At 42.4% G+C, this 20982-nt stretch overlaps 1 protein-coding gene across 2 annotated transcripts in view; it reads right to left on the bottom strand.

The window, feature by feature from the left end:
* Nucleotides 1–1655: 1655 nt before the first annotated feature.
* The window catches only part of ADAMTS2 (ADAM metallopeptidase with thrombospondin type 1 motif 2), a 223481-nt gene continuing 204154 nt past the window's right edge, over nucleotides 1656–20982 (bottom strand). For both annotated transcript variants that reach the window (XM_085237025.1, XM_085237024.1), the window contains exons 13-22: nucleotides 19211–19344; nucleotides 18254–18377; nucleotides 17543–17623; nucleotides 16143–16306; nucleotides 14831–14990; nucleotides 14189–14321; nucleotides 11170–11377; nucleotides 10686–10815; nucleotides 10104–10193; nucleotides 1656–6249 (exon numbers count right to left, since the gene is read on the bottom strand). In XM_085237025.1, coding sequence (XP_085093151.1) covers nucleotides 5783–6249; nucleotides 10104–10193; nucleotides 10686–10815; nucleotides 11170–11377; nucleotides 14189–14321; nucleotides 14831–14990; nucleotides 16143–16306; nucleotides 17543–17623; nucleotides 18254–18377; nucleotides 19211–19344 — 1691 coding nt within the window. In that variant the 3' untranslated portion in view covers nucleotides 1656–5782. The remainder of the gene's footprint in view (nucleotides 6250–10103; nucleotides 10194–10685; nucleotides 10816–11169; nucleotides 11378–14188; nucleotides 14322–14830; nucleotides 14991–16142; nucleotides 16307–17542; nucleotides 17624–18253; nucleotides 18378–19210; nucleotides 19345–20982) is intronic.

The following is a 20982-nucleotide window of genomic DNA, read 5'->3' as shown; positions in this document are numbered from 1 at the left end:
GCACACCTGGGTGCAGCACCAGACCTCTTCAATGTGCTTTGGTGGCTTGGAGAGTGCTGACTCCCACTTCCCCTGGAAATCCAGCACAGGATGTTTATTTGATAAGATATAAATATTGATTTATTTATAGCATTTCAGTTTGGCATAACGTGGCCTTGTACCTTTGTATGTATGTGTTTTTCCATACCTCATTTAAATTTCAGACGTGTATCTCCGTAAGGAGTCAGTTCTTTCTCCCAAAGCTAACAGACCAGGGCAGCGGTTCCTGCACGGACTGTGAGGTGTCCCCTCTGCACATTGTTGGACACAGAAGGCAGAGTTTGCACAGAAGCTGAGACCTCGTTTTGCAGTGTGGTGCAGAACCTGGACATAGAGCTTATAGCTTGCTTTTGGTGTATCCATCACACATTCTGGATTTGCTGCACAAATCTGGCTGCACAAATCTGCCTTTGTGCAGATTTGTGCAGCCAGATGTGGCTCGTGCTCAGAAACAGGCAATGCACCAGTATTTGTGGGTGCCGTGGGAATAGGATCCTGAAAGGACATTGTCCATGCAAACAAGGCAGAGAATACTCCCATCAGTGTCTTTAAGGATAACATTTAGGGAAATGATGCTCTGTGGCTCTGAAACCTGCAGGGGCCAGAGCAGCTCCAAGGCTGCTGTTGGGAAATGCTGCAGGCGCTGTGCTGGTGTCACTGGGCTCCTCTTTGGGCCCCAGGTGCTTCTCATGTCTCAGAACTGGCACAGAGGGGCTCAGAAATTGGCACAGGGTGGGAGAGGAAGAGGAAGCTTCTTGAAATTGTCAGGTTTGGGCATTGGTGACACAGAGAGGAAGGCTGCAGAAGGGCAGCGTGCTGGATGTGCTGGGAACCCAGTGGGTGCCTCTTGTGTTTGGGCTGTGGGTCTCCAGACTTTGGGGTTGCTATCAAAATAGTTGAAGTCTACCTTCTTCTAGTGGAAGCTCATTTTTACACATTTTTCCAAACAGTTACCTGTGAGCAGTATTCCTGCATCCAAACTGAAACCCAATTAAATATAACCTTGCCAGTTGTACATCAGATACTATATGAATTGTCACATGAAATGAAATCCGTGTTTTGTCCGGTCTGCTCTTCTACCAGGACATTTAAATAACTAAATGCCTTTTCCTGATGGAGGTTGGTTGTCACCTGGTTATAGATGTTGGGCTAACAGGATAATCAAGGCAAGCAGAGATCTTTCAGATCCTCAAGCAACAAAGTTCAATTAGATGGAAGAGATTCAATTATGCTTAAAAAGAAACCCGGCTATGAGCATGCAGGATAGGGCAGGAAGACGTATGCAAAAGCATTTCATGGAAAGGTAATTATTTTATCAACAAGACTTGCAAAGCAAAATTGGCTCATCAGTCCCAAGTGGAAGTCTGAGTAACTGTGGTTAAGGAGATGATACGTGGACCAGATTGGATTCCAGCAGAATGCAAAGGATGAGAGCCTCAAGCAGCTGTAAGTAACTTTGATTGATTTCCATGCAGTTTTGGGCTTTGTAATATTCATCAAGATAAAGTCTTACAAACTGAATTGCTTTTGGGTCTAAAGATGCTGTTTCCTCCTCCCTAGCATCTCCATGCACAATGTAACTTCAGTAACAAAAAGCACAGGGAAAAGTCAAACGCTTTGCAAAAGAACACAGACATTTGAATTTAATAAATTATAAAATTAGAGATTCTAATTTGTATATACACTTTTAATATACAAAAAAAGGCTATTTATTGCAATTTTCTGTTAAGGTATATGTAAGTGAATGGAAGTTGCATATAGATACTCAGATGAACATAGCTAATACTGCATTGTAGGTGAGTAAATACGACATTAAATGTGTTACGTACTAAAATAAAACATAAAACCCTTTGAGTACTGGAAAAGCACCATTCATAAAGTTCTCAAAATATCTGAAAGCATTCTATGGAGATGTTGTGAGATTCTAAATACTGAATGGATATACAAATACAAAAAGTGATGCGTTCATAATAGATTACAGAAATCTGTAAAGCAGTGTTGGTGGAAAAATGGCAGATTGGAACCAAAGAAAACAGAATTGGTTTGAGATTATTATTTTTTTCTGTGTGTGAGGAGGTAACACTTGGATTTTAAGCTTAAACAAGGAGAAAAAATGGTAACTTAGAGAGCTGTGAATTGTATGGCTTGGCAAATGGATATCAGAAATTGCGTTGCTTAATGGGAGTATGTTTGCTTTAGTTCTCAGAGCTCTGAGACAGTCTCTGCAGGAGTATAAATCAGTTTACTTTACATTTGATCTCTTTAGTTTCAAGAACAAGTTAAATTAAAATACTAAACTGCTCATTATGTGTCAAAATGCCATACTCAGGCAACAGCAGAATGGTGAAAGGTGACATATGCTGATGATGCTCTTTCCCAACCACAGCATTGTAGGAAAGAGGATGCAGTTGTCAAAGTTCAACCAACCAATGAATGACCAAAATTTCCACTGCGTGACAAGGAACAAATACCAGCTTACCCAGCCTATTGGCATGTGCTGCTTTTTCTTTCTCAAAAGAGCTCTGAACTCTGCTTTCTAGTACAAGAGTGGTACAGATTTTTAGGAAACTACCATCCTAGGGAATTGCTGAAAAACATCCTCTGAGATATGCATGTCAGCTTGAAATGAGGGCATCTTTCCCAGTACAGAGATTTTTTTCCTTGTACAGCAAGACTGTAAAGAGGAGGCAGCTGGTGCTCCTGCTCCAGGAGGAGATGGGCCAGCCTGTGTCTGGGCAATCTAGACTGAAGCTGCTCCTACAAATGTCACTTTAGCATTCCCCAAATAGCAGCTACAAAATTATTCAACAGAATTAAAAATAGCAAGAAATAAAAAGGTGAGATCGAAAGAGGAGCAAGACCTTCCTGAATGCAGGTGGCACCAAGCACTGTGTGCAGTCCCCTGCGATCACCAGGTGGAGCACAGCACTGCACCAGCTTTCTGGGAGGCTGGCCCCCATCAAAACACAGCCAAAGTTTTCACCTTATCTGCAAAATTGCCCTTGGTCTGTTTGCCTGAGAACAGAAGAGGCAAAGCAGTTAAGTTTCCAAATTTGAATCAGCTTTCTGAGTCCTCACTGCCTTTGCAGAAAGGTCACCTGAATTGCACCAAGTAAATTCCTGCCCAGTTTGCTACTGAGATGCAACTGGAAAGTCCTTTGGAGGAAGGAGGCTATTTGTAAGGCAGCATCTGAGCTGTGGGTGCTTCCCCACGTGCCATTTCTTCACACTGCCTGGCTGACTATGCCTATTCCTGATGCTAAGGAAGACCAGAAGCTATGAGGTGCAATACCTCAGGATTCTGTAGGCTGGCAACATGGATCTCCACAAAGTCACAGAGAGGAAAACAGGCACCAAGCAGAGAGCAAACTCCTCCCTCCCTCTTGTGTAAGTCCAAGCCCCAACCCTTCTCCATCCTTGGGCTTGGTGGGGCTCTTTCCAAAGTTTATCATATGCTTGGATGTGCTTCTAGGCTATGCCAAAGCCTGGGTTTGTTGTTGTTGTTTTTGTTTTGTTTTTAATTTTCCATGGACCTAAAAGCAGGATAACAACATAAAAGGGAAGAGATGAGTTCAACAGCATCTATGTAAAGGAGACATGAAATGTGAGAAATACTCACTATGGCCACCAGCTGTCAGCCCAACCCCAGGTGTGCTCCTCCTGGGGCACACAGCAGGAAGGATCACATCAGCCCTGCTGTGCTTCCCAGCTGTTGTGTCCTTCTGTGTAACTCCCACCTCTGCACCACCTGTGCTACTTCTAAACACTCACCAGTGCACCAACACAGTTCTCATACGAAGGGACTCAATGTCACACCTGCTGAACACTTCCCTTCTCTGCTTCAGATCCCTCTGCCAGGCTCTTTTCCTAAACCAGCCTCTTGGCCTTCCAAGGCTTCTTATGACAACCAGCGCTGCAAAAACTTTTTCTTGACCATTTTCCAGCACATTCGGCCGTGGTGGTTGGGTGAAGGAGGGCTGCCCCAGGCAGGGTTACAACACGTACAATGCTTCTGAAGTTCTTCTGTTGGAAATCTGATGTCCACGTTGCTGTGTAGAGGCTTAGAGTTGCCTCTGCTTCAAACTTTGAGCAGCTGCAGCCACTGTGATAGCTGGAGGATGAGGTCTTATTCTCAGACTGGAAAATCTGAACCGGGGCAGAGTGGTAAAAGGAGGATTTGGGGGAAGCTGGGGCTCGGCGGGAGGCTGACCAGCAAAGAGGAAACGAAGGGAAGAGTCCAAGCTAGGGGACGTAAGAAAAGCTGAGCTGCCCCCTGCAGAAGGAAGGGCAGCAGTGCACGCTGCTGGTACCGGGGAGTCCCGGGTTGGGGAGAACGGACCATTTTCTCACCTACTTGACCAGACCTGCTAAAACCCGCACCTACTTCTGCTCTCCACAGATTCTGCACGCAGCCTTCAGTGCCTGATTTCCTTCCTTGCTACACTGTTGGGATGGCAGAAATAATTCTGATGATAGATGCTAAAGGCTGGTTCACACCGACCTCCCCATCACCCAGAGAGATCCCAAAACCAAACAGCTGATCTGGATTTGTCTTCTGATCTCCAACCAGGAATCTGGAATGACTGGTGAAAACTATGATGACCCTGAGGGGAAAAGAAGTACTCAAAGGGTTCTCAGGTTCCACATCTCAACGTTTCCAGCAGAGCTGGTACTGCATGCACGTGCATGAACATCTAGACGTAGGGCACAGGGAACAATTGTTCACTTCTGTGCTAATAAAGCTGTCTGAAGGAAAGGAAGAGAATTTTTTAAAAAATTATTTCCTCAAAAATAATCTTGTCCTACGGGAAAGAAAAAAACATGTTTTCCTAGTAAAGCACCAAAGAAAAGGCAACAAGAATCCAGTCATCTTTAACTTAAACAGCTTGTGGGTAGAAAAAAGCCAGGTAACAAAAAAAGCACCAACCAACAAAGATCACTGAGGCTGTTGCGTGATATGAATGGATACCTGTAAACACAAAGACTGGGCTGTCAGCAGTCCAGGTTGGCCGGACCTGCCCTAATACAAAACGCCTTGCATGTATATTCAAACTTTTAGGAGAATCCTTTGAAATTTTTATGGAAACACGTAAGCTACTGGTTGCCGGTTTTTAATTTACACATAAATATATGGCTACAGAATTTTCTATATATTTTCTTACATAGTCCTGGGTAGGAAAGCTACGTAAGTACGTGCCCAGCTGCAGCTTTGCCTAAAGCAGCTAAGCGTGGTCTGGCTCGTCCTTAAGCACCTTCCTGAACCGGAGCTGGGTTAGTGCCTGGCTCTACGCAATGCATGGAAGCATCACAGGATTGCTGACCACCTGCTTGTCAGGATTAAAGGGGTTCTTAATGTCTCAGGACCATTTTCCTCCATCCTAAATGTAACTCACATTACTGTTCCCAAGAAGTTTTTTGCAGCCGTAGAAGACATAAAGGAGCCCATAAACAAAAAACCTGCTAACCTGGCTTAGGTATTAAGGTTTGTTTGGATTCAGTGAAATGCTGTCATGATATTGCACTAACAGTCTCCTGTACCCTGGAAACCTAGCCGTCAAAGTGTTCAGATTAGCACTTACAAAACAATCTGTCTTTTCCATTTATAGTAGGCTTTAGAGTTTGGCATCTCTGCCATAGCACCACTTTGATTTTTCCCCATTTTCAGTCTCTATGACATGGGCAATACTACGATGTTGGTAACATCTCTATAAGAGAAAAATGTTGTTTGTGCCGTATTTCCATTTTAGTTTATTTTTCTGAGAGTCTCTTTTTTCCTTTTCTCAGCAATCAGCTCCTGGATCCTTTGATTCCTCGTCCTTTCGTAAGGTATCCTCCTCTGTGTGATGATGTTGTGCTGTGACACTTCGTTGTCCAGCCCATCGATTTTATAGGGCACGTCCACCGCGTTAATTTCGGGGTGCTCGTCAGTGGCATTGGAAGGAGGCACGGGGTGTTTGGAAACAGGAGGAGGACTGGTGGTGGCAGGTTGTGTGGTGGAAACTCCTGTGAGAGGGCTGAGAGTTGTCAGGAGCTCCTCCTCAATGACATTATTCTTATTTGCGTTAGAGTCTGTTGCATTGCCTTCCTCTGTTACGTTGTTGTACATATTACAGGACTTGCAACAGAGCTTATTGTAACCGGGAATTGAACAGTACCGAGAGAGAACTTCCATGCGGCAAAACATTGACTTGTCTCCTTGACAGTGATCTTCTGAAAGAGAAAAAGGGAACAGATAAATAAAGAGCTTTTTCACATTAATTGGTAAAAGAAACACAGCTGAAGCTTTGGCAGTGGGCTGAGGGTTTGGTATTTAACGTGGGCTGGGAAACTGGCAAATGAGCCTTCTATCAGCAAAAGCAGACTTCATGCTAAACCTAAAGCTCAACTCACTTGCAGAGAAGCAAAACCTGATTTGAACTCTGTGCACTGGCCCTATCCACAACACAGACCTGAGTGCTAATTTTTGGCTTTGTGTTCTGCAAGTGCTATCCTGAAGACCGATGGCAGTATTGCCTAAGTGTGTACCCATGCTTGAAAAGGAACTTTTTTACCCATGCTTGAAAAAGGAGTATTTATTTAACATAAGGTTTTCCTCCTCTTCCTAGATAGGAGCTGCCAACAAACTCCAGTGGGATGGAACCAAGCCAGCCCATTGGCGACTGGGAGACTCAGTAAAAAGCTCTGATTTTTGTGTCTGAGTGAAAAAAAAAAACATAATAAAAGGGAAAGAATGATGATTGACAGGTCCTAAACTATCAACAGCTACTATGACCATTGTTACATTACAACATTACAACACAGGTTTCATGCCAGATCTTGCTCCTGCTGAACTGCAGGTGGCATGCTGTAGGTTGAGTTAAAGGGATCATACTATTTTACTGTCTATAAGATCCTCAATGAAAGTCTACTCAGAGATGGCTCAAGCTCATGCGATTTCTGCTCAGAGGATATGAGGACTGGGTGGACTGGAAGAGGACAGATGGGGAAGGGTGAGCAGGCTCCACATCAAGAAAGCTTCCTGTGCTCCGTTCTACAGACAAACTCTGTATCTCCTGTGCCTTGAGGGCGAGGTGGTGGAGCCAGGACCTTCTGCAACTGCAGGGAAAGAAAATCCCAACAACACAGCCCAGGCAGAAAGAAAGAGGAACCAGAGGGCTTATAGAAGAGGACAGTGCTAAGAGAAAGCCAGCCAGACCAATGCTTGGCATCATCAAAAACCAAGTATGTTCTCTGTGACCACAGTCCTGAGACAGATGAAGTCACTTCTGCTTTTCCCCCTGCTCTTACTGAATCTCTACCAACTCTTATGGTAAAAGATGAGTAACTGCAATTACTTGCCTTTATTCAGAGCGCATGTGGTCGCTCAGCACGTTTCTGGAACTGCCATTTTACCATCCTGCTAGGAGTACTGACTTACCCTGCCAGCAACCTGACAGCAAAGTAGAGAACCAGAGCAGATGCAGAGATACCAAGTGAACCCCGAAAGTCTAGGCGTCGCCTCTTCACTCATTCTCACTTAACAAAATAGGGCATTATAGGTGTTTAATTGGCAAACATATCAGTCTAAAATAAGCTAATAATGATCGCTGCTGCTTTAAAATTCTACTACTGACAGAGAAGGCTGAAAATACCTTTCTTGCATTGCATTTATACCCCAATTGTTGTTTGTTACAGGAAAAACAACACTCTTATTCCTGTTTTCAAATGCTTCAATTCAGTTTTCAAATGCTAAGCTGAATAGGAAAAAAAAAACTACACCTTCCTCAGGAACCTAAGGATAGTACTTTGTTTTTGGACATATTTTCAAACATGTTTCCAGCCTTTAAGAACTAGAACAGCTGCTATCTGCAGGCATAACTCTGCACAAAGGACTGCACGTGCCTGCAAAGCTTTATGTATATTTTAGGTACCATATAGAGTTCCCTCTGAACGTTCTACCTTGTGTCACATCAATTTGATACAAGCATGCGTGAGAAAAATGCATGAAAGTGCTTTAAGTAATAAGCTCAGTGACACCTGATAGGTTACGTAAATAAACCTGGTATCTTATGACTGTTAGAATGAAATTGTCATCCACTATCCAAACCAAAATTCTAGATTTGCTGAACTTTTATTTATTTTTACTTGCAGTATGCATGACAGACTGGAAGTATATCTCCAAAACATCAGTAAGAAAAAAATAAATCAGTTTCACAGTCACTTTGGTACACATTAGTCTCATAAAAAATATTGAAAAGCAAACTGAATTGGCACATCTTTAATATTATGTTAAATACATACAAAACACTAATAAAATATCCCTGATAAACCAAAGTGCATATAGACATAGTGCACAATGCCCAGATACCTTATTGCACCACTCTCTATAGCCATCCATCTCTTGAAACATCACTAAACATTGTCTATTTAAAGGTAACAGTCATGAATATATTTATACAGTTAAACACCAAATTATTTTACATAACAGTATTCAGTGCCAGATACGTGTCTTTGCTTTTTCACCTTGTCATGTAAATTTTTAACATGTTTCAAGAAATTATCATATTAACAGCAAAATTTAATATGTGATCACATGATAATGACAAGTTGGAAGTGCTACACTGTTGAAGATCCAAAGATTCAGAAATGCCACTTTTCTAACGAGCATGGTCAATGCAATAAGGGAGCAATTTGCTCCACGACTGCAGATAGAAAGTTGATATGCTTTCACTATTATTACTGACTGTCACAAACAGTATTATGACTTTTAGATTCCAAATCTTCAACACAAACACGTACAGTGAAGCAACAATGCCACTTAAATCTTAGTAGGTCAGGTAACAGTCCTGTCTTCATGAAGGTATGGATATGCACTGTGCAAATTAACCTCGGATTAAATTTACTGCCTTACTTATCGTTCAAGTAAAAACCCTCCATATGAAGATCAACTCAAGATCATCTGTTTATATTTAAAGCTGGATCTGGTAAATTAATGCCATTTACATTTCAACATTAAGGCATTTTTCTAAAATTCTTCTAAGCAAAAAAAGCAATAAAAATTGAGGTAATTCTGTAGTAGTTCACACTGTTATGTTTGCCAGTTGACACGTCTATAGAGCACACACACACACACACACACACAACCGTACCACTCACGTCAGACATGCACATGGTGAAAAAAGACCAAAGAAGTAATGAGTATAAATAGCTCCTTGCTGAGCAGCTGGAGATGTCAGAGTCAATGAAAACGTCCTATTGCCTCCTCCAGGTAAACAAAACCAACACCACACAACCTTCAACACAGACCGTGCCTGTTTTGCTTTGTTTTTGTCTCTAAAGTGACAGTAAACAAAACTGGCAAAAATTGTGTGATGGGAAAACATATGCAGCTTTTCACGAGGAAAAATATGTCAAACCACCAACAGGAGGTCAGCCAGAGCATCATAGCAGCACTCAGGTACCTGCAGAAACCAAGCGCATGGTACCTGGACCAGCACCCACAGCTCACAAACACAAATGTTGGGGACAGGAATAAAAAAAGGAGCAGCAAAGGTGAGTAAAGCAATGGCACCACAAAGGAAAATGGAATGGATAAATTCTTTCATTCAACAGGCTACCCTGTCAGAAAACTGAAACTACAGAGTTATGAGATTTAGGGTCTTCAGACAAAGGAGAACTTTAGCACTACAAGGTGTCATTATTGTGATGTGATCACATTCACAATAAGTTCTCAGTTTTGCTATCAAACTGAACATCATGAACCAGTAAGAGCCTTTTTTCACCATCACCAAGCAACAAGCAAACTGATCCCAGCTCCCCTTCAGAGGACTGCAACATACCTTGGAGATCCAACTTCACACATCCAACACTTCAAGACCTCCACCACCAGTGCTACACAAGCTCCAGAGAAGAAAGACACCGAGCACCAAGTGCCTGGTGTGAAAAAAAGATTCAGCCCAAGATTTAAACTTGGCCAAGTCAAGGGAATTTTCCGCATAGAGAGAAGAAGAGAGCAAAAGGCAAAGTCCACATACGATGTGGCATGCATTTAAGGGCAAAGGCAGAGTTATAAATGGGTCTTTTACTTGAAGATATTTTCTGGATAGGGTAGTCTGGATCGGGTCTCGACAGCCATTGTATCATGTAGGTTTTCTTTGAAGGATCAGAAATGTTTCCTAGAACGGAGGAAAAAAAGATACAATAGTATATATTAGCACTAAGAAGCTGGCCTGTCACAAGTGGAGAGTGAGCAGGCTCAGGTGGCAAAGGAGCTAAAGGATGATGGCCAGGCTGTGTGATTTGGGGCAGGGTGCTGTTCTTTCAGTTTGCTACAACTTGTGCCCAATACCTGACAACAAATACTGAGAGCAGCCTGAAGGACAGCTTTCCAGCAGTACTTCTCACAGCACCATTAACTACCTCCTAAGATACATCCAGTTTAGCCTAGTTTCACTGTCAATTCTATTTAAAATCTTCGTAGTGGAGATTGTAATTGGATGCATGGTCCTTAATTAGGAATCAAAAGCTACCCCAAGGAACACATCAGGGATAAGGGAAAAACAGGAATTATTTAATAACAGGAGCATGCAAAGCAATCTTACAGCTGTCATTTACAAACAGCAGAAAAAGCTGAGAAGGCAGAAAGGCTAGAAAAGTCAAGTGCTTACTTGGACACGGAGGTAGTCTGCAAATCCTTACGTTCTCTGGTTTAGCTTCTTTGCAAAGGCCGATGGCGTTGTCCCCGGTTCGGCACAGGACTGGGCGATCCTGCGTGCCATTGCCACAACTGACAGAGCACTGAAAGGGTATGCATCAGTTAGACCCCGATTCATCCTTTCAAAACAATGGATTAGAAGTTATTTTTTAAATTTTAAGCCACTGCACTCGATTTGAGTCAACGTGGTACATCATTTGAGCCAGTGCAGTACCTTCAGTAACTACACAAGAGGGAGTGTCACTGATTTTTGTGGCATGCCACCATTTAACTCACTTTCTGTGGCATTAGCAGCAGTAGAAGCCATAGACTCTCTGTATAGGTATCAATTTATCATCTTAAAGCACTTGAACGGAAAGCACAGAAGAAACTCACCCCAATTTCCTCCCCTGCTTCAGAAAAAATAAGCTGCTTGTGACCCCCAGGAAGAGACTGACCTGTGACCAGGGTCCTATTCTCCACTGTGCTGGACAAAGCTCCCGGTTGCAAGGCCTCCTGCCCTCTGGTCGGTCGTTGTTGCAGTACTTGGTGTGAACAGATCGATTTGTGTTGTCGTGCAGGGGTTGGATGCATCGCACGGATCGCACTTGGTATCCTGTTTTCCCACAGCTTTTGCTGCAAGGCTCCCATTCTCCTGTAACCCATCTGGGGGAGGGAAAAGAGAGGAGGGTAAGTAAAATTCTCTGTCTCCTATAACTTTTTCATACTGCAGTCAAAGCTGTTTACCACGAAACTGTAATAGATGCATTTACCAATTGAATTCCATTACCTTTGATTTAATGTTACAGCAGATTAGCCATAAAATACCTTGAAAAAACTCATATAAGATGAAATTTGCATTATTTTTTTTTTATGTAAAGGAAGCCCAAATGGTCTCAGACTGAATATAAATGGCCTTTCTTACTAAGTCTGAAAATACATTAATCCCATTGCTCTGAACTGAAATGTGTCTTGCTGAACACTTATGAAACCTTTAACCTCACAATATTTTGCCTTTCTTTCAATCATTCAAAATACTTTTTCCCAAATACAAATTTAATACTGTTTAATTTCCAGCAGAGAATGGCACTGCCTGTTTTTTGAAAGGAAAAGTAAGGAAGCATGAAAAAAACCCTAAGGAGCCAAGGCTTTGAATTTACCCACTATGAAACTTCAGCTTTGTAGGACTGAGTCACCATTTTAAAATATCACATTTACGCTGAAATTAGATCCAACTCGACAAGAGCTTTTTTGCCTTAAGGGCAACTGGTAGAATATTCCTCCAGTTTTGATGTTACACATGTAAGACCAGGGTTTGGGCATGGCTCTCTAGCAGTAAGTCCTTAGCATTTGCCCCTTCTTTCCTTTTCTTGCATACAGTTTTAAGTATTATCACTATGAGATGCTTTACAATTGTGACAGCACGGCAGTCAGTCACTACTATAATTATGTCAGATGGTCCCTGTGAACATCTGCAACATCAAAGCTCCGCTGAAGTACCCAGTGCAGACAAAGCTTCTGTTCATTTACCTCTGAGATAAGCATCATTCTTGCTTTGCTTCATTTACTTTTATTTTAAGCTGGCCCCTCCAAGACTGCATGTAACAAACCAGACCAGATTTTGATGTCAGAAGCTGCCAGCCCAAGGGTGCTGCTGAGCCTCTGGCTCCTGGCAAAGTCACGAGCTGTGCACCACCATCCCCAGTGCTGGCTTCCCATAGGGACCCACGGGAGGGAATCCCAGCATCAAAAATGTCTGGTTTTGGGGAAGGAGTTCAATAATCATTAATCAATTTGGACACTGGAAAATGTCACCTATAGTTCATAATGTGGTACAGATGAACACTTCTCTAATCATCAAAAGTGACTTAAGAATTACAGCTGCATACTGTAAGGAATTTAGAGAGGAAAAACAAGGATAGGGACTAGAGGAAATTCAGGAAGCAGACTGAAGGCTTGGTTATAATCAAGTACAGGAAGATGTACAGCACTCTGTAAATATTTACAGAATGCAGATACCCACAAGATGAAAATATTGCTCAATGTAAACAGGATCCAGGGGATAAACCTCATGAAAAATATACGTAGTATGGAGAGACATTCTGAGTTTGAAGAGATTGTCCTAAAGAATTCATAAAATCCTAGGTTTATAAATAGTCAAAACACCATAGGCACAATGAAATGCATGAAATTCCCAAGTTAAGCAAAAAAGTGAAGTGGCAATTTTATCCAACTTTCTCTTTGTAACCAACTGAAGTTTCACAAGCTGTGGAGGAAGGAGACAGCTTTGAGCCCAAAGCATGAATTCTAAGACAATTTCTGAGTCAAAGATGCTTTTTTTCCCATTAGCAGTGAAAAAGCAGCACATTAGTGTGTTTCTGGGTGCTGCAGAGCTTCATAAAATCTCTTAAATTATTGCCTCTCCTGTGTGCGAAATGCTTCAATGCCATTCTGTGGAAACAGGTGACAGAAACACTCAGGAATCCAAGTACAATTTAGGATCCCATTGAGTCTTTGTGATTCCTGGGTCCAATTATATTTGTAGCTGAAAGAAGAGTACAGTCCTTTCCAGAGTGTCTGAGATACAGTCGTTAGGTCATTACTTCAAGTTCCAAAGAATAAATGTTAAACCCTGACCCATGCTGAGTTTATGGGGTATAGTTTCTTGACTTTTCTCCTCTTTAAATCTATTTTGAAAGGAAGTTAGGAAATATTGAGTGATACATTCTACTTATTTGCTGTGCTTCCTGGCATCCAGACTGAGTCCCCGAGGTAAAAGCTGAGATCAACACACTCCTTCCTTGTTGCAGTAGCAACAAGAGGAATATGAATCCCACATATAGCAGGACAACCTGCTGCCAGTCAAAAAGCACGTGAAATAATTTGTGAACAAAGATATTCATAACAATTGCAGATACACCAGGTGTACCAGTGCACCATACTGTACAAGGATAGGCAGAGAAATCAACCAGGCCAAATATTTTTCCCTGTTTGTATGTCCAAAAATATGCTGTTGGCTTAAGGAAGGTTTGGGTTTGGTGGGATGTATGACATTGGTTTTCTTATGTAGCACTCTATAAATGTGTTCTTACATGATTAATTCACACCGCATAAAGTCAACTGGTATAAACTGAATTTATGTCCATTTTTTATTACCTCAAGATGGCGTGAACACAAACGTCTGGATCAAAACTGCACTTTTTTTCTAATCCAACTTATCTCAGAAGTAATAGGAACCAGCAGTCTCAGAAATGGTATTTCTACTGGTAGAATACAGCATCACACCCTCACAGCCCTGGGTCTCCGTAATGGTGCAGAGGTTTGTAAGAGCCCTTATGTTAAAGCGGCCTTATGTTAAAGTTGGAATGTTAAAGTTGGAAAACAGAGACCAAGCTGAAGTCACCTTCTTTCAGCTGACAAAAGCCAGCTGGGAACAACACCTCCAGCAGCTGTCACTGGGCACCGAGCAATGCTTACATGGGCTGTGAGCACTCCTGGAGGTTGCACACCCTGCGAATGGGCTTCGGCTTCTGGATCAGCTCGCAGTAACTCCGATGAACCATCTTGTGGTCCGTCTTCCTCCGGCAGCCGTACTTTGTGAACTGGAAGCCTGAAGAAAGACACTCCTCTTACTTTTAGGACTGGTGGCTCTTACACAGGACCTGCCAATTATACTGAATAAACACTTGAATTCATGTAGATGTAGCACCAAAAATTGTTCAATTCCTTTGTTTTTCACTAAGGCTGTAATGCAACAAAACACCATCTGGTGTTTCAAGCCACGTTAAGGAGCTGAAGCCCACCCGTCGTGCTGGTGGACATCATCAGGGTCTACATCTGACGCCCAAAGCAAGGATCTTCACACTGCGAGGTGCACATCCCAGGAGGCAGACTCACTGAAGGTCTGGCCCCAACTCCCCTTGAAGCTTAGCACCCTTATGCCTCTGAGATCCTCACCCAAATCTTGCACGCTTGGACAAGTCTTCCAGTTTAATTAAGTTAGAAATGAGCCATCCTAGATCTTCCCCAAGAGCCATTTCAGTTTCCTCTTGCACGATTTTGAATGCTTTGGGTTGATTTTTTAATTTATTATTATTATTATTATTATTACTTTTTTACCTCCTCCACAAGGTCTTGAACACTGGGACCACTTCTTCAGAGCCCATTCATACGATACTGAGTCCTCTTCCAAAACATTATTGTTATCTACATTCAAGGAATCTTCATGGATCATGTACTTGTAAGTCAGAGATATCTTGGTACCACCATGAGGAATCACCTAGGAAGCAAAACAGATGTAGGGGAAAAAAGATTTAAAGACCGATACCAGAAGCTATGTGAGGTGATGTGAAATAGCAATCATCATGGTTCAGATCTTAAAACATCCCCAGAGGGATTTAAACCTTCTAGCTGCACTCAACATGTTTTTTTTCCCCTAATGAAAAAGTATCTGTTTCCTTGTGACACAGAGTTTATAAACTGCATATTAAAGACTGTTGTTGATTTAGACCGATCTTTCTTGCCAGCATTGGACTGACTTCACAATACTAAATTTTTTCCATATCCCATCATAAAGGGAAGGAAATGTTCTACTAAAACGATGATGGATAGTTCCACTAAAAGAAACGGCAAATTCAAATGCACCGATAACTGAAAGAGGTGAAGAAAATTGCTCGTACTTCTGATAAAAGACAAGGATTCTTATGATAATTCTGGGAATCCGGTAAGACTTGTTACTTAATCCTTATAGAAGTATAAATCATTTAGAGTTTTGTGCTATCACACTGCATCCAGACAAATGCAATAGAACATAACTCAATGTGAATAAAGTGTAAAATAATGGTCCTTTGAAAACAATTTTCATTCCTCCTGTAGTGTTCAGCTGGTACAGACTAACATATTACAGCTGTTTTAAGAGACATTCTGAATCAGCCTACCCCTACTTATGGCAGTCATTTGCTATTTTGCAGTGAAAAAAGAATACAGTCACAAGGGTTTTGGAAGTGCAGAACTGGCTGTGCCTTAACAAACTGAGCCTGGAAGTACAAGAATCCTGCACTGGACTTTGCAGAATATATTTTCAAAACATGGACAGGAAGATATGAACTGATATGAACCATTTTAGTTTTAACTAATGCTCCCATGACAGATACATTAAGTAGGCTGGAGAGTCTTTACACAGCGTCCATTGTCTTGGCTAGCTGCAGGAAATAATCAGGAGAAATGGCTGCCCAATACGTTACCCTGCGTTACAACAGTGTACACAGCAGTGAGTTAGAAGTAAGGAATTAAAATACATCTTCCATTGTCTTGTAAGTGAAGCAGATGTCTTCTTTTAACTCACAAGAGGAATCTAAAATATATTATAGCACATTACGACTCTGTAATCCTGACACTGCGCTCTGTGGAAGATGGTTTTCATTTGACTTACCAGAATAACTATTCCATTACGCAGAGGCCCCATGGTCTGCACGGTTTCTCTATTATCGTCATTCCGATATTCCCACTCCACACCCATGTCAATAAATACTTTAGAGTCTGGCACGTAGTTGTCTTCACTTAGAATGAATCTTCCTGTTTCACGGTTTTTAATTGCTAGAAACAACATAAGATATGTGAATAGCAGAGGTTTGCTTCTCATCTCTGGGTTTGTTCTGCTCTTGTCCCAGTGGGAGGAGCAGAAAAGGCCACGCACAGCAGTGTGCATTTCCCTCTCTTCTCTCACAGGTTTGGAAAACCTTTTTCAGGTGTCTCACTGAACTGCCAGTGCTTTCTTGCTCAGCTCCAGGAACATCAACTGTTCTTCTTTTTTCCTCTTTTTCATAGCCTGCCCAGACAGAAACAAGGCCGGAACCACACTGTGTCTGCTTGTTCTCAGCTGCTTCTCATGCCATTGACCAAACCTAAGGCAATGTGATGGCCAGCTCAGGGTCCCATGTTTCTCAGCTTTCACATGTGGTATTACTGCCCCATGAGGGAAAGCCTACTGGGCTAATCCACAGTGGTCCTCACTGCAAGAAAGAGGGAGGCTGGAATTTGTATTCCTTCTGCTCAGGTACAGCCTGATGGCTGTCCAGAAAGGTTGTGGGTCCCTGGAGGTGCTCAAGGCCAGGCTGGGTGGAGCCCTGATCAGTCCTGAGCTGGTCAGGGACGACCCTGCTTGTGGCAGGGATGAAACTGGAAGGACTTTAAGAACCTTTCCAACCCAACTATTCTGTGATCCTATGAAGAACCTTGTCTGGCCCTGTGAGCAATGGCTCACATCCCACAGGACAGGATGGGAAGCATTCACTGGTGAGAAATTCGACCAACTCGCAATGCAATTAGTAGGCCATTTGCTGCAAATCTACTTCCATTTAATAACAGCCCAGTAGGCACTGCTTCTCATCAATTACACACCACTGCAAGGAGAGGATTTCAATTAATTCCTAAGCTGTGTGATTGGTTGGGCAGCCTTGTGTCAATACTGCTAGCTGTGGGGCAGGATCTGAAAAAGAGCGAATGCAGTCTTTGTTCTTGGATGGAGCTGAGTAACAACAGGATGAGAAGCACATTGGAAGATAATGCACTGCAGCCAATAAAGCAATTCTGCTCCTCTATCAGCAACTTTCACACGTGCAGGGATGTTCTTGCTAGGACTCCAGGGAACACAGCACAGGGAAATCGAATTGCCAAACAAGTTTCCTAATTTAACATACTTGAAGGAGGTATGTGGTGTGGGAGGATAGCGGGTAAACAAATGCATAAACATATTGTGAGGCTCCAAAGATAAAAATAAACAGATGAAAAAATGTTCTGACTGAAAATTTGTCCCACTTGTTGCACACTTACCGAGATGATGACTGGTGGCGTCTGATTCCTGTATAAGTAAATGTCTTGCCCCAACAGGAATTTCAAACATCTTAATGTGTCCTTAATTGTAGTATTTAAAAAGATAATAACTGGTTAGTACACATCAAACAGGAAGAGTCTGGCTTAGGTTTTAAATAAACATTGTTTTCTAAAGCCAGGGTGCATCACAGAAGCTGAACCTAATCCAACATCAGTCCCATTCCTATTTCTGTGCCGGGTGATGGAGTACAGCAGGGACAAAGAGCTTGAGGTCAAAAGAAAAATGCCTTATGTGCTATTTGCTTCAGACTAAAGTGCACTTTGAGTACCATACACACCCACAGACACTGTGTAGGCTTGCATGTGACAGTGAGCAATGATGACATATTTCTGCAGCATTCAGGTGGAGCAGCCAATGACATCAGCAGAGCCTGTGGCCATGAAATGAGGACCAGTGAAGACCTCTTCTATCCATGTGCAGGCCCTAGTATCATCAGACTTGCATAATCACTGGACAACAGTCTTATTTTGAAACTCTAGATATGGCTCAAAGTAAAATGCAGAGAGTTGATTGCAATTAGTGGTGCTGCGAATTATTTGCAATTGCTTTGGTATTTTTCAGGAAACTTTAGGTATCTTTTAGGAAACTTTTAGGAGAAATCAAATGAAAACATCGTGAGTCCCCCAAGACAAAGCAATGAATGAACTGACCTTGTTTCTTTGGTACTCTTGAAAATGTTCCTTTCACCACTTTGCAGTGGGAATTATCTCCTCCGCAAACACCGCATTTGTCTTCCTGCTTTGTGGATCCTATGACCCTGTCACACCCAACTTTCTGCACACAAAGGAGAAAAACAGTCACTTTTTCTTATTCAAGTTTCAATTCAAATGAGCCTTCAACTCAAATACCAAAACCCAGACTTCAGCAAAGAACAAACTGTAGTATTTTCCTGGAAGTTCAGTATCCAAACAGATTTTAATACTTGCGCTTCCAGTTCTTACACAGCAGTCAGTCAGGTGATTAGATTTTGATACTGTGCTTCAAAGTGGTCCTCATGCCAAAGGAATGCAGCACTGTGAGGGAAAAGTTCTTCAGCCTCAGCTTATCCTAAAGCAGAAGGCTAAATTCTGGGAGAATCAAAGCGTTGGTGGGTGGGCAGAACCCTCCAGCAGTACTTTGCTGAGTCAGAGCCTAAAGCTCTGCTGAAAGATGACCTGAGGCAGATCCCAGCTTGGAGGAGTTGCTACTGATTTTTTAAAAACAGCCTGATCAATTATGGGGAGAATGCACTTCAGCAGTACCTTAGCACCACTTTCTATGGGAGCTACAGCAGGTTTGTACGCTGTGCATTCTGCCTCCACTAAACCTGAGCAGGAAAAGCTTTCACTGAAAAGCTTTTGTTGAAAGCTAATTGTAATAGCTCTTCTTAAAAACTGTGTGAAATATTCCCTGTGTAGGTAGGCGCTGTTGGAATTGAGTCACATGCAGTGTGATGGCAACTGTGAATATCACACACAATATTGTGACAATAAGCCTAATGAAATCTCCTTAATACCCAAAGCTATTATTATATCTACTTAAACACGCATTATTGGAGAGAAAAACTCAAACCACCATTTTAACTGTACACACAATGCTAAGCTCTGAACCCAGACATCCAAGCTTACCAAGCATTCTCCCCGCACGCAGATGCTGTAAGCGTCTTTGTAGGAGCAGCGGGTCCCATCGTGGACCATCCTCTTCATGTACACAACATCCCCTGTTTCCTTGGATTCGCAATACAGGTGGCACCTTTCCTTGGCTGCAAAAGAAAATAGTGCTTGGCCAGCTCTAATGGTTTCTTTGCTGAACTTGATAGTATGTGACACTATGCTTTTTTTTTTTTTTTTGAGGCGAAGAGCATTCTATTAGAGCATTCTATTCTATAATATTCTGCTGGTTTAACCATCTTAGGCACTTTCCCACCATTTAGAACAGTAATGACTTTGCAATTATAGCAGTTCAATTAAAATAAATGTTCACAGGGCCGTTGCATTCTTCCCTTGTGCAGTTCCATGGCCTCTGCCCTCTTTATTAAATAAAGTTCTTGTTATTGCTCTTGGTGTCTTCATGCCCACTGGGTATTGGTACATCAGAGGCCTTTGCTACTGCTGAGCAACAAAAAATGCAGTGTCTGGCCTATTAAAACAGGTAATTTACTTTTCTTATGCAGATCTTTAATAGAGAAGTCCTAAGTTTAAGACAATAACATCAGACCTAATGATCTGCATATATTAGGAACATTACACTATGCACAAGGCGTAGATGTGTACACACACACTGTGCCTCACCCCATCCATACCATACGTTCATTGCAGCAGATAAAAAGAAAATACCCAAAGGTGTGAGCAGATGTTACTGGCTCTGTACAAGGCTTTATCCCCACAGCTCCATGAGAATGGTAAATTTGCAGCTGCCATTAATTGGGATTAAACGCTCGCCCCAGTCCCCACCGTAGACAAATGCACCACATGCACCCGACGGAGCTGCTTGTCAAGTGCATGGATTTATGTCACTTCTGAGTCAGGGCTGTGTTATCTGCACAAAGTATGTCACTGCTATGCCTTGCCTGTACAAAAGGCAGTTTTAAACACAGTTTTAAACACACAAAAGGCCCTATAACACAGATATATAGAACCCCAGCAGTAGCCAGTGATCAGTGCTCAGATCAGTGAGTCAGTTTCTGACTCAGAAGCCATTGAATTTAATAGAAAATAGCTGATTAGTTTCAGCAGTCTCTGTGGCAGACAGCTCCAGAGACGAAGTGAAGGTCTGAGCAGAAGCAAAGGTCTCTGGGAGACGGCGTTCCTCCCCATCTCCCTGTGCCAGCAAAACTATTTCATGAAATTGGGCTGCATCTGCTGCTCCAAAAATCCCAGATTGCACAAGCTGGCATCAGAAGAACGAGGGGACCCTGAAACTGTTTAGGAAATAAGTCAGACAAATTAATGACAAGCTATTTGTTATTAACTTCTGACAGTAGCTCCTCTCTGGAATGTGAAAGGATTCACTTAAGGTGACCCTTCCCCTCCCTGAGACCTGTGCTGAGCTGGGCACAGCTTGGGGACATGGGACGTGTCACTTGTCCCCTGCCACACCAGCCCTGTTCTCCATGCAAACTGACCTCGTTTAAAAACAGTGAGCAGTCTACACTGCTTCTCAAACAAGTGGGGACTCGTTGCCATCTGCCTTCTTGTTTGTTAAAAGCAAGGTTTCGGCACAACACGGCAATAGCATGGCAACAGTCTTCATGCCCCAAAACCAATTAGCTGCACTTCTGTTGGCATTTAAAGCAGAAAAGTTAGCAGTAAAACTAACATTTTTGTTTGCAAAGGCGATCTCTGCCAAGATGCTGTAACACCACAATGATCGTGCTGCTTCTCACCCAGCTCCCATCCAA

The sequence above is a fragment of the Meleagris gallopavo genome, chromosome 15 (genome assembly GCF_905368555.1).
Source record: "Meleagris gallopavo chromosome 15, MGAL_WU_HG_1.1, whole genome shotgun sequence".
Taxonomy (NCBI): Eukaryota; Metazoa; Chordata; class Aves; order Galliformes; family Phasianidae; genus Meleagris; species Meleagris gallopavo.
This window is presented reverse-complemented; position numbering and strand designations above follow the sequence as displayed.